Raw genomic sequence first — 12545 nt, forward strand, 5'->3', positions numbered from 1 at the left:
TATCTTTTGTGTATGGACAATTTGTCTTATATCAAGGTAAAGTTCTGATGGCGAATTTCACTTTGAGTGACTTTTGCAAAAACGTCCATTCAAATTTTGTTAAAAAGGAAAAAAAGTAAAATACAATGACACTAGTATTGAAGAACAAAATATTAATTTTTTGTTGGAAAAATGTTACATAATGCCCCCTTAAGAGCCCAAACTTCGGCTTCTTCTGAAACTATGATAGCAAATACCACCAGGCTAGGGTAGCAACTTTCAGTCTACTTTGAATCCCCAAGGACCTCTTCTAATGGGTTCAAAAATAACTTCGCTGTCGTTGTTACGGGTGGAAATATTTGGGTCAAAGAGCCTGGAAAGATCAAAACTACATTGAGGCGGAACGCGTGGTAAAACCGCCGGGATAGAAGCTGCTAGAGTCCCGCAGGACTCTTTGGCTGGCTCCGCGGTTCGTATCTCGGCCATTCAGGTGGACGTGGGTGAATGCACAGACGGTCTCGGTGCTTTGTTTTGGCTGAGAACCCTAATGGCACCGGCAGGGCCGATAGTCGCTGCACATACAGACGCCGCTAAAGTGGTCTGTATCGTCCCCGGTGAATTTGTGCAATTTTAGGCGAACCAAGTTTGTACCTCCCTGTACTTGTATGGATGTGTGTTAGTTTCTTTTCTTGTGCGACAGTGATTATTCAAATGTAGAAGAGTTGTAGAAAGTGAATGATGATACCAAAGACTGACAGGAAAATATCCCACACATAGAATTTCGAACTTTTGAGGCAGCACTTTTTTTCTACGTGTACGAAAGTTTGCTTGTGAATAAGTAGTTATTTAAATGCAGTAGAGTCACAGGAAGTGAGGGGGGATTACGTAACCGCAGACTGACAGGAAAGTCTCCCAGGAGAATACCAATCATTTTGAGGGGGCAATTTTACCTACATGTTGAGGGATGGGGTCACTTTCGCTGCGTTTGCTTCTGTGCTTGTGCGTCAGTAGTTATTAATGCTGATTAGCCACAGGAAGTAAGGGGGGCCGGGGAATAATTTCACCGAACAATGACAGGGAGGTCTCCTCGTACGTAGGCCGTTAGAGAGCAAGGTCGAAATGGAGGTCAAAAGGGGCTCTCTGTAGGCTAGGAGGTTCTGACAGTGGAACATGCAAAGAAACAGCAAGGAAATCACAACAACACCTCTCATTACTTCACGTAGGTGTGTAGTCTTCGATTTTTAGTTTTAGAGGAATCGCGCGGACAACGAAAGCAATATCATCGTAGAGAAGGGTCGTCCCCTAGATAAAAGGGTCAAGGGTACAAACCTACGCGCTTACGTCGTATCTAATATGACGGAGTGATTGTGAATAACGGCACAGTTAAACCATGTGGCTACGTACTATCGTCCGATAATGAAATCTGTATCCTTTCAGAAAAAGGTAAGAAAGTTACGATGATGAAGCAATCATGATGAAAAATAGGACAGTAATCCCCAGGAGAAGGCATCAGTAGGCAATAAATTTTCAGTCTATTTAACGTCAGCAGGGAACGTCACTACGACTCCGAATTTCGTGTTCGACGCTAATGGTTGTCCCAGAATGGAGGACAAAAACCTGCTAAATAGGAGATCGCCTACGCCAAGTATGGGCTGGACTTGCATTGTAATTGAGAAATTAATTACCCACTCCCTATAATCACGCGGCATGATTTGCGTATCTCTGAAACAATAAACAGTAATGTTTGGCCATATGGCGTAACGATTAAGTGTAAGAACCAAGAGGTCCCATGGGAAAGGCACTTAACTCAGTTGGAAATGAGGACCTAGCTTCAGTCAGGGTTTAGCGTGTTTTTAGGCTTTTTTTATCGGGGTTTCTCTTTAGTAGAGACGTGGCCGAAGCTAGGTACTCACCGATTGGAACATTTGACCTTACTTCCTGTCAGTGTCCTCGACGTGGAGAAGTAAATATGGAAACACAGGCAAACAAGAAAACCTTCATAACCTCCTTGATACCTCAACCTTTTGCATTGGCATACTAAGAAGCGATATGTAGCTGGTCAGTTACCTGAAAAGGCAGAGGACAAAGGAAGAGGACAAATCGGAACTAGAGTAAGATAGATACCACAACAAAAACATTTGAACAACTCACCAAGCTCATTAAAACTGACATTTAATGATGTCTTTAAATTTTACCTGGTACTCAGGGCGTTTACGTCGTCGTGCCGATTACAGCAGAAGAGTTGCTTGAAGCTTTGGCGAAAGTTCTTCCCCAGAAAACTGTAGAGTATGGGATTGACGCAACTATTGGCGAAGGCAAGCACGTTGAAACTCAGGGCCACGTTCTGGACAATGTTTGCCGTCTTGGGGTCGGAGAAGATGACATCAGGGTCGATGAGAAGCCGTGAAATGGCGAAGAGATGGTACGGAAGCCAGCAGACCACGAAGACGATGACCACGACCAGGACCAGGACGGTGAGTCTGCGGCGGGAGGCCTGGGTCTGGGAGGACGTTGTCCCTCGCAGGCACGGCTGGTCGCTGCGGCGGAGACACACCAGGATCGCCCAGTAGCACACGATGATGACGGTCACCGGGATCGCAAACCCAATCACGAAGGAAAAGACCGTCGCCAGTTGATCAAGATATTGGTTGGGCCAGTCTAGGATGCACTGAAGCTTCTGCTGCTGCTCTTCGGTGTTGGCGAAGATAATGTACGGTAAATCCATGAGCAGGCCGCCGGTCCAGACGGCAAAGCAGGCCCACTTGCAGCGTCGGATCGTCCGGTACTTTCTCGACTTGAGCGGATGAACCATGGCGTGGTAGCGGTCGATACTCAGCGTCATTAGGAAGAGAAAAGACGCAAAGCCGTTCAAGTTAGAGGCGCCTACCACTACCTTGCACATGACGCCACCGAAAGGCCAGTAACCCAAAAACACGTTAGTGGTCAAAAACGGCAGAACGCAGAGCAAGCATAAGTCGGCTATCGCTAGGTTCAGAATGTACATGTTAGCCACGCTCCGCATCTTGTGGTACTTCAGTATGACGGTTATGACCACCAGATTACCAAACAGGCCCACGACAAAGATTATGGAGTAAAATACCGGCAAGACGACGTCGGTTACCGGACCAGGCAGGCGTCCATTGCCGGTGACGTTGTTTGTCGGATCGGCAAAGTCATCGTCGAAGTCCGTGTCGTTTTCATCCATGCTACCAAACCTGCTCTGGTTTTCAGCCACGCCAAGGATGTCGCCGATGTCTCTCATCATGGCGTCAACTTCGAAACGGCAACCAGCTAGAAAAAGTTCGCCACGATACAGCGGTGCGGACCGCGAAATAGAACACAGTCAGTGCGTGCACTCCAAAGTCATCTACCGCCGCAGAGCTTGCCACGCCTCCAGGCTCCTGTAGTTATAACGTCAGGAGTCCGGACTCAGCTGCAGGTAATCCCCGGCCTACACGTCACCACATCAATCTGGCACGGATGCAGAATCCGCTCCTTCTAAAGGCGAGGATGATTGCATGGCCGGGACCGGTGGTGAATTTTTACCTGTCTAACGCACCGTTTTATAACGCGATCAAAATGTGTAGGACACTCTTAAAACGATAGTAATCCTTCTTTGGGACGAGAACTTTCCCCTAGATGGATAGGAATGAGCAGCATGATACATGTCTTTAAGACCGCCCGGGTGCATCCGCGGGTATTGTGTAAAGCGAATCGTGCTTTTATTAGCAGTGATATTAGATGTTGACTTGGATGGTTTGGTGCGTGCACACCTTATTGACTTTGAGGAGAGAGAGAAAAGAGAGAAAAACAGGGGGATAGAGGGAGAGAGAGAAGAGAGAAAGAAAGAGCGGGAGAGAGAGGGGGAGAGGAAATAAAAACTAAGCTCCACAAAGTAAGACTTACTGAATAATCACTGTCATACCATCTGGGCCAATTAAGTTCTTCCCGCACATATCTGATTTGTTGCGACAGTTGATCAAACGGAAAATTTAAATATGGATCCACAATTGATATAGATTCAGATGTCAGGCAAACGAAAAATGACAGTGTACCTGGAAACGCCTAGAGCATATGGACTTGTATAAAACCAATAGAGATCAAAATCCGTACAATATGTGGAATAAATTCAATGGTGGAATAACGTATATACAACGACAGCAATATTGGTGTAGGCAAATATGAATTCAGGGCATACACGAGCGACATGTTGATGTTATATGGTTGGACAAGGTTGTTATTTGATTTGAAACTCGCAAAGCGCTACGACTAAGCCACCTACTAAGCAGATTAGCATAGAAAAACGTTCTTAATTATGAAAAATGGTAGACGGGGAGCTGAATCAACCCATTTATGAGCAGGCTAAGAACTAAATCGGTGATTCATAAGAATATAGTTATAATATAAGCTATTGGGAAGTGGATTAATGTATTTGTTCGTGTTTTATGGGAAAATTATAATATTCAGATGCACCAACATGATGAAATTATTCAAGGAAGAACTTGTCTGTCGACGTCTTATGGTAAGTGCCAAATTGTATTCGTCGTACGATCGAAAATTTAGAGCTTTCAAGCTCCTTGGCATTGTCGTAAATGTGCCGTACATTAAGTCTTGTTACTGAAAAAGGCTGTCCTGGTTAGCTTGTCGGTGGTTTGTCCTGTCGAGTCGCAGTCTGCTTGAAATTCTACGACATGAAAAGCGCACGGCGGCCTACGCAAAGAATGTGCCCGCGCCGTACGACATATGGCATGCTGTTTCTTTCATTTTCTTTCATCTTTCACAATGAATGTCTGCTGCAACTTTTGATGAACAGACTCGCCTCAAGACCCTTATTTCCTCTCTACATTAACACACATTTACCAGACAGGTGCTTAAGGGAGAGTGTACATAAATGGTTGACATAATGGGCTTTTAAGCTTTAAAAGTTTCTAGTCTTAGAGAGGTCGTCGACTACCGGGGTTTTACTGCTCCGCCGGGGTGACATACTCTTCCGTTAGGCTGATACAAGACTGGACCGCCAGGTCTAGGCAAGAGGAATGGTGCAAATCAACATGTGGCTAATACGAGACGGGGGGTTGCCAGGCCTCCGCCCAGTGAAACACCACATTCCAGCTACTCTTAAAGGCATCCGATGCAATTTGACGGCGGAAAAATATCCTGGATGAGGAAATCTGTCTGATAATAACGCTTAATGTAATTTTTAGCACATTTTAACATCATTGCATGTATTTGACACCATCCTACTATACAAAACAGGCAACCGTATTTCGTCACCAACCTGTCATTTTTGTCTCACAGATATCAATATGCTCTGGGATAAGATTAATTCAACTAAGTACATTAAAAGAATAACAATGAAATTGACTTTGAAAACCCAGTTTTGCCACTCCTGAAATTGCACTTATAGCATGCCTTTGGCAGCACACAACTTTCTTCGGGACAGAAAGAATATTTGATTGCTATTTGTGCTTATCGGTCATGTAGCAGCTCGAAGAAGACGAACGCACTTGGTGACGCATTTTACTTCTGTGGAGTTTTCGCCTAGAATCGCTCCGCGCCCCCAGACAGTCCTGTCTAACGCCATAGCTCTCGTGCCGTCTCCGTGTGTAGCGCTGGAAAAGACCCCCTGGAGTATTGTGTGATATATTATAGAATGGTATTATATTAGTTTCCATACGCTACATTTGTCCTTAGTCGATCCGAACATTGCCCTCAGACAATATTGAAACTTTCCTCTTATCCCAAGGCAGCCACGCACACCGGTTGTCAACTCTCACACTTGTAATTTTACTTCTATTATAAATGATAATATAAAGCTATGACACTACATATTGCTATTTCAAATTCAACTTCTTTATTATTCAAGTATACCACTATTTGTTAACGTCCGCACCCCAGCATTATAACTAATCTGCAACTTTTGAAATTGTGTGATAAACACTGGTGGGCCATTGATATAAACATTCACTTTAAACATGGCTTCTTAACTTTACCAAACTACAGCGCTTTTCTTGAAACACTATTGATTCATAATAAGATAAAGCATCAGAGAAACATCCATGGGGAAAGTAAGGAAAGTAATATTTGATATATATTGTTTTATAATAATTCTCAAGAAATATAATTTTCCTCTAGCTACAGAGTTCTGATGATTGCTTGCCGATTTACCGAGGTATGATATCTGCCCGGGTGGTCTTAGTAATCAGACCTCGGTAGCTGTCAGAAAAATTCCGTGTAGCCGGAGAAAATCTATCCGGCGGTGTCTGCAGCTAGCGGAGGCTCGATATCCTTCGTGTGCGTGGTTTTTTTTGTATAATAAAACCATAAACCGCGTTAGCCGTAGGTTGTGGTAAGATTTTGATGCCATAGAATATTTTGCAGCAGGCTGTGACAGAACCATATCGCCCACAAGGCTGTAGTGCGAAAGCCTTATTCGCAACACGATAGCCGAATATTGCACGATGACTATATCCAATGTCTTCAATTCAGTCAATTGTCGTACTCATGATGGTCGCACGGCTTAAGTTATCTGCCATTTGGATGTTTTTTGTCTGCCCTTCACCTTCTCTTGTACATTAGGAAACTATTCCATAAACCACTATATATTTATTTTACACACGTTTTTGCTCCAAAAGTAATTATTATGGCTGTCTAGACACCTAGAAACCTTTTAGCTAACCTATCATCAAACGTACTTACGAGTCTGTTTCAAGCCAGAGAGTTATCATTATAGACCTTTGTAAAAACTTCACATATCTACACGCACCACTTCAAGTCAGCTGTAATTTCAAGCTTCGCTATATGGTTGTATATCTGTGTGTAAAGAAAGCAGCGAAACGCCCCCACAATGTACTACACTACATTTATCACAACACCTAAAGCCACAAACACGTATATCGTAAACTTCCACATCGTTTACACGGGAATCACATTATACCCAGTACGCCCGGTACCACTGATATTTCAGGGCTTAACTGTGCTTAGGCTAGAGCCCTCCTGCTGAATTGGCAAGCATGAAGGTTCTTGCCGTGAATGCCAAGTGTTTGTCAAGACGCAAGACAAGAAGTTGGAGAAGACGTTCTCACGCCGAGTCTTCGATTCACAACACGAACCTAAAGACTTGTGCAATTTGTGTCTTTCTTTGATTATAAGGCCTGTAACGTTCATTACAAGTAGCTCTTTCATTTAAGTCACCCGGATAGAGCTTAAGTGATGCAAAGATATCCAAAGTAAAAGAAGAAAAGTATGAAATTTACTGATTAATCTGCCACGTTTGTTCGCACAGCGGTAGAAGCCTCCAGTGGAAAGGTTGTGTGAATTTATTGACCTCCACACCACATACAGAGCCGCAATATGCTACAGTTTGCCATTGCAACGATCTCTAAGTCTTTAAGCTGGTCTCAAAGTTGGCTAAACTCATTCCCGTCCACACATGCGACGGGAAAGCAATAAAATCCTAAACTCCTTATAGACCCTGTGCATTAAACTGGGATTCACTTAATCTCTAGGCCAAAGGTCTCCGTTTATACAGTCGAAAGTTTGCGGAAAATCAATATAGAAGGCGAAGGTTGATTTCTGTTCGTGACATTCTGCCTATGATAGCCTTGCGATTTATAAAGATGGAGCCGATACCGGCATTTTACAGGCTTTTCTTGTCATAATGATTGTTGATTACACTATATTGACAAGGTACTGGTCTAGCTCGTCAAGGCAAGGATAAGACTTGTTGCATAATAATAAATCTCTTTATTACGATATCATTTAACACGTTAGGCTGATATAACTGGGTTCAAAGGCTACTAGTGGATCCAACTCAGACATTCAAAATAATGAATAAAACAAGATATTTACGAAAAAAATGGAGATATGAGATCTTCAAACTCTTGTTTGAAAAGAAGAGAGAAATATTTCACGGAAGTATGAGATACGTGAAATATACTTTTGGCAAATTTCCCTAGATTTTGAAATGTAGAGATTCATCAATTGCTAAATAGTGGGAGTACGATCATGGGTATGTATCATCTGCGGTCTGCATTTGGGCACGACAGCCTCCATATATCAGTTAGGCTCTCTAATATTTCCCGCAGCTAAAACGGTAAAATTCCTTTCCCATCTTCCATGAACCTCTACTCAACCCGTGCCGGGTCTCCAAATCCATTAATCATAGTAGCCTCCATGGGCAAAGGGAACTTAAGACTTCATCCTAAGATCTCTGTAAGCTGTCATCATCACAATTTTCAAATTTAAGTTCAAGGTGTAACCAACGCAGATAGAAGGTCCATCAAAAACATAGCTCATGTTCTTGAAGTGTGGGGAGATTTTACAAGTATCTAGCGTCAGATAATTTTACTCGGACACTTCTTCATTTTCTCCTGGAAACCTTTATTCCAGGAGGTTTGCCAAAATGGTGTATACTTTAAATGTAGAGACGTGTTGGTGTTGCAGCGTTTTCGCGATTATCATAATGATCTCTTCGTTGTTGATGTCTTGCTTTTATGACCAATGTGTTACAGAGAGACTACAGAATTGTGTCAACCGTGCCTTTTAATAGCACTGCACGACAATTTGGATTTACCAATGGTAATAAATGCCAGTAAAGTCGGGTGCTGCTTACTTTGTAAACAGTACCGGACTTATAACGGTAATAAATAAAAGACAAGTCCGGTAGTTTCGGGCTTAACAATCATTGTAAATGAAATTACCGTACTTGACTTTTATTTACTACCATTGTTAAGTCCGGCACTGTTTACAAACAGTACCAGACTTAACTGTGGTAAATAAAACGTTTCGTGAAATATACCCACCCATTTACATGCATTTAATGTAGCCCCCTATGTTCAACTTTACCAGTTACCGAAATCTCAAGCCAAAGCCCCAATTTTGGTTCTGACAGATATCTACAATTCATCACTGCATTATGACTGATTCATGCCCTACCGTGGCAGGTAATTACTAATTAATAGCTAGGCTATTAACACTTCTCTCCTAAAGGGCATCAGCGTGGTGCAGGGAACCCTTCATTCATCACAATGAGGTACAATGCGTTAGGGGAACGGTCGTCTTTTCTCTTTTTAACTTGTGTGGGCAAGTTTTGTTTTCGGTATCTCTCTTTATGTGTGTCTCTTTTTATGTCTGGAGGTCAAAGTTCTGTAAGGTCTGCCAACATCTGAGGAATCGGCAATAACTGTCGTTGACTCCAACTTAAGAGGTATTGGTCAGTATGTATTTATGCAGAGAATGGTCTACCTCCGGTCTCGGAGAAAGTAAATGGTACATTGGAGGAATTAACGAACTCCAGGATTGGACATGGGTGACAATGGAGTATGCAGAGAATCAGTGTGCATGAAATTCACAACAATGAATTTAGGAACAAAGTCCAAATACTTCAAGGAGTTGTAAAATTTTCGACTTCTTGTGCGAGTGTATGTCTATTCAACGCACATTCTGTAATAGGCAATCCGTTAGCGATGCAGCACTCTACAATATGCAATTGGGTTCTGTGAGTCGAACCTGACAGCACTTCCTCAAAGGCTGGCTACGTTCTACTCAAGACGAACGAACTTTCATGATAATGTCAAGGTTTCTATTAAAGATCCATACGTTAGTGACGACAGTACATGATGTATGTCATTGGCAAACTCCCCCGGGAAGGACTTAATTTCCGCCGAGAGAAGTGAATTGACATCGGGCACTATTCATTGACCTAACACGCGTATCTAACAGACATTAGGAAGAGGCAGGGCGCCATTGCTCCCAGATTCCATCAGTAGATCTGGAATGGGTGGAAAACCTTTGACTCATTAGAATCGCATTTGACAATGCAATTTCCGTATTCATCAATATGGCACGCACGTTAAGACAGATTACGTTTCTCTACCGTATAAGCACATTTTGCATATACACACTTTCAAATACATGTTTATTTTCAGAGCAATCACATAAATCAAATGGTTAAGTTTGGATAAGTTTGGATTAGTCACAGATTTCACAAAATTCTGTAAAGCTTTGTCCAAGTAACGGCAGTTCCAGTGCCACAATGAAAAACAACTGGCAATCATGTGTGGGATAATGTATTTACAATACATCACATCAAAAACAACTGGCAATCATGTGTGGGATAATGTATTTTACAATACATCACATCAAGACAAAGGATATCTATCTATCTATCTATCTATCTATTATATATATATACTATATATATATATATATATATATATATATATATATATATATATATATATATATATATATATATATATATATATATATATATATATATGTATAAGCCTGAATTCATCATAAATTTGGCAATATTTCGAAAACCCTCTGTACAATCAATACCATAACACGAGTATCATACTAAAACACAAAATGTGCAGTCAAGCGTTGGATAATGCCTTTTTACGATACTTCCAAATACATCAAAGCAAAGGGTGCTTTTAGTATATCAGATCTGCCATAAAATGTACAATACAGGGAAGCCTAACTAATATCATAATGTTATTTCTGGTTCCACACTACAAAAATCAAATATTGCAATCAGGTGCTGGATAATGCTTTATATGATACTTCCAATCCCATCAAAGCAGATGGTACATCAGCCTGAACTTGTCATATATTTGGCAATATTGAGGAAGCCTTTGTCCAAATAACACCGTAAAGTTTCAGTGTCACACTGAAGAACAAAAAAGAATACATCAAAGCAAAGGGCACATCAGCATTGATTCGTCATACATTTTTAAATATTCAGAAAAGCCTTTGTCCAACTGACACCGTAGCGGCAGTTCCAGTGCCAATCTAAAGACACAAAACGTGTAATATTCTTGGCCTTTACGTTACTTCCGAATACATCAAAGCAAAGGGTATATCAGTTTGGCTTCGTCATAGATTTTACAATATACAGGAAAGCCTTTGTCCTACTAAGACCGTAATGTCAGTTCCGTCGCCACTCTAAAGGACAAAATGTGCAATCATAAATGCTTTTACGATACTGCTTTTACAAATATGCACATCATGTCGAAGCAAAGGGTACTTCAGCCTGAATTCGTCATAGATTTTGCAATATTCAGGAAAGCCTCTGTCCAACAAAAGCCGTAATGTCAGCTCCATGATCCAGTGCCAAACGGAAGGACGAAGTGCCCAACCACATTTTTTGCGGTGCTTTTGGAATAGACACGTCACATCAAAGCAAATGGTATACCAGCCTGAATTTGTCACAGGTTTTCCAATATTTCGGAAAGCCTTCGTATGACTTATGCCATAATATCATTTCTAGTCCCACAGTTAAAACAAACGATGCAATCAAGTGTTGGATACGATGCTTTATACGATATTTCCACAGGTCAAAGGACATATGAGATCAGTCATAAACGTTGCAATATTGCGGAAAACCTTTGTCCCACTAATACCATAATGTCAGTGAACTTCTTGCTCCACACTAAACATGCGCAATAAGCTTTCATCCCAACAAAGCAAAAGGTATATCAGCCTGAATTCGTGCTAAACCTGTCTATATCCAGGAAAGCCTTAGTCCATCAAACACCATAACGAAAGTTCCAGTGTCACACTGAGAGACAAAATGTGTTGCATAATGATTTACAACACTTCCCTATGTAATAAAGCAAATGTTGAATGGATAGGTAGTACTTATATGTTGTGCTATATTCTCTATGACCTTAGTCCAACCAGTACCACACCGTGTATTTTGCATAAATGACAACGTTTTGTCGATAAACTCTGCGTAGCCTGCACACGACTGTCAAAAGTTGGGAAAACGTCCAGCTGCTGCTTGATTTCAAGAGACGTATCTCATTTACGCTCGGTACCCATGTGAAGCTGATAAAGTGTGCCTTATATCAACGTGACAGTAGGATATCCTTCTTTAACGAGAATTTTGCCAATTAATTTGTCTATAAGAAATGTAAGCTGCGAGGTAACACAGTGGCTTAAGAGAGAGAACTTACTTCAAGAGCAAAACGCTTCCTAAGCTGCATGCATGACAACAGGTCGCCAGAACTAATATGGTTAAATCGTATTTCAATGTCTGGAGAACGAAAGGTTTAATCACGTATTGGGCACTGTTTTTGTTGCGATAATTTCAGATACATAAAAGCAAAGAGAAAGATAAATACAAAAGGCAGTCGTCATAGATTTTTAGATAAAGTCACGACAGTCTTTGTCGAACTAAGACCGTAACGGCGCCACAAAAAGTGCAGTCATGTGTCACTACATTTTACGATACTTCAAGACATCAAAGCAAAGGGTGCATCAAACGAGATTGGACATAGATGACCGCTCCATCCATCTTCTGCGCCGTGAAGGCATTTCTGGTGATATAATGTGTACTTGGCCAACTTTGTGTCGATGATACATCTATTGATTGTTATAACTTGATAAGCCTGCACACAACGTTGAGTTAATAGTTGCAGTTTGAAAAAATTATAATATGTGTATCTTTCCCCCTCTTCCTCTCTCTCTCTCTCTCTCTCTCTCTCTATATATATATATATATAACGAGATATAGTAGTAGTAGTACGTACGTACGTACGTACGTACGTACGTAC

At 41.5% G+C, this 12545-nt stretch overlaps 1 protein-coding gene across 1 annotated transcript; it reads right to left on the reverse strand.

Annotated features, from left to right (window-relative positions):
• Nucleotides 1-2170: 2170 nt before the first annotated feature.
• Nucleotides 2171-3184, reverse strand: LOC109480465 (somatostatin receptor type 5-like). Its single transcript, XM_019782659.1, has one exon. It carries the CDS (start codon nt 3182-3184, stop codon nt 2171-2173), a length of 1014 nt encoding a protein of 337 aa, XP_019638218.1.
• Between the last annotated feature and the right edge of the window lie 9361 nt (nt 3185-12545).

Source organism: Branchiostoma belcheri, unplaced genomic scaffold (genome assembly GCF_001625305.1).
Source record: "Branchiostoma belcheri isolate BF01 breed outbred unplaced genomic scaffold, Haploidv18h27 scaffold51, whole genome shotgun sequence".
NCBI classification, from domain to species: Eukaryota; Metazoa; Chordata; class Leptocardii; order Amphioxiformes; family Branchiostomatidae; genus Branchiostoma; species Branchiostoma belcheri.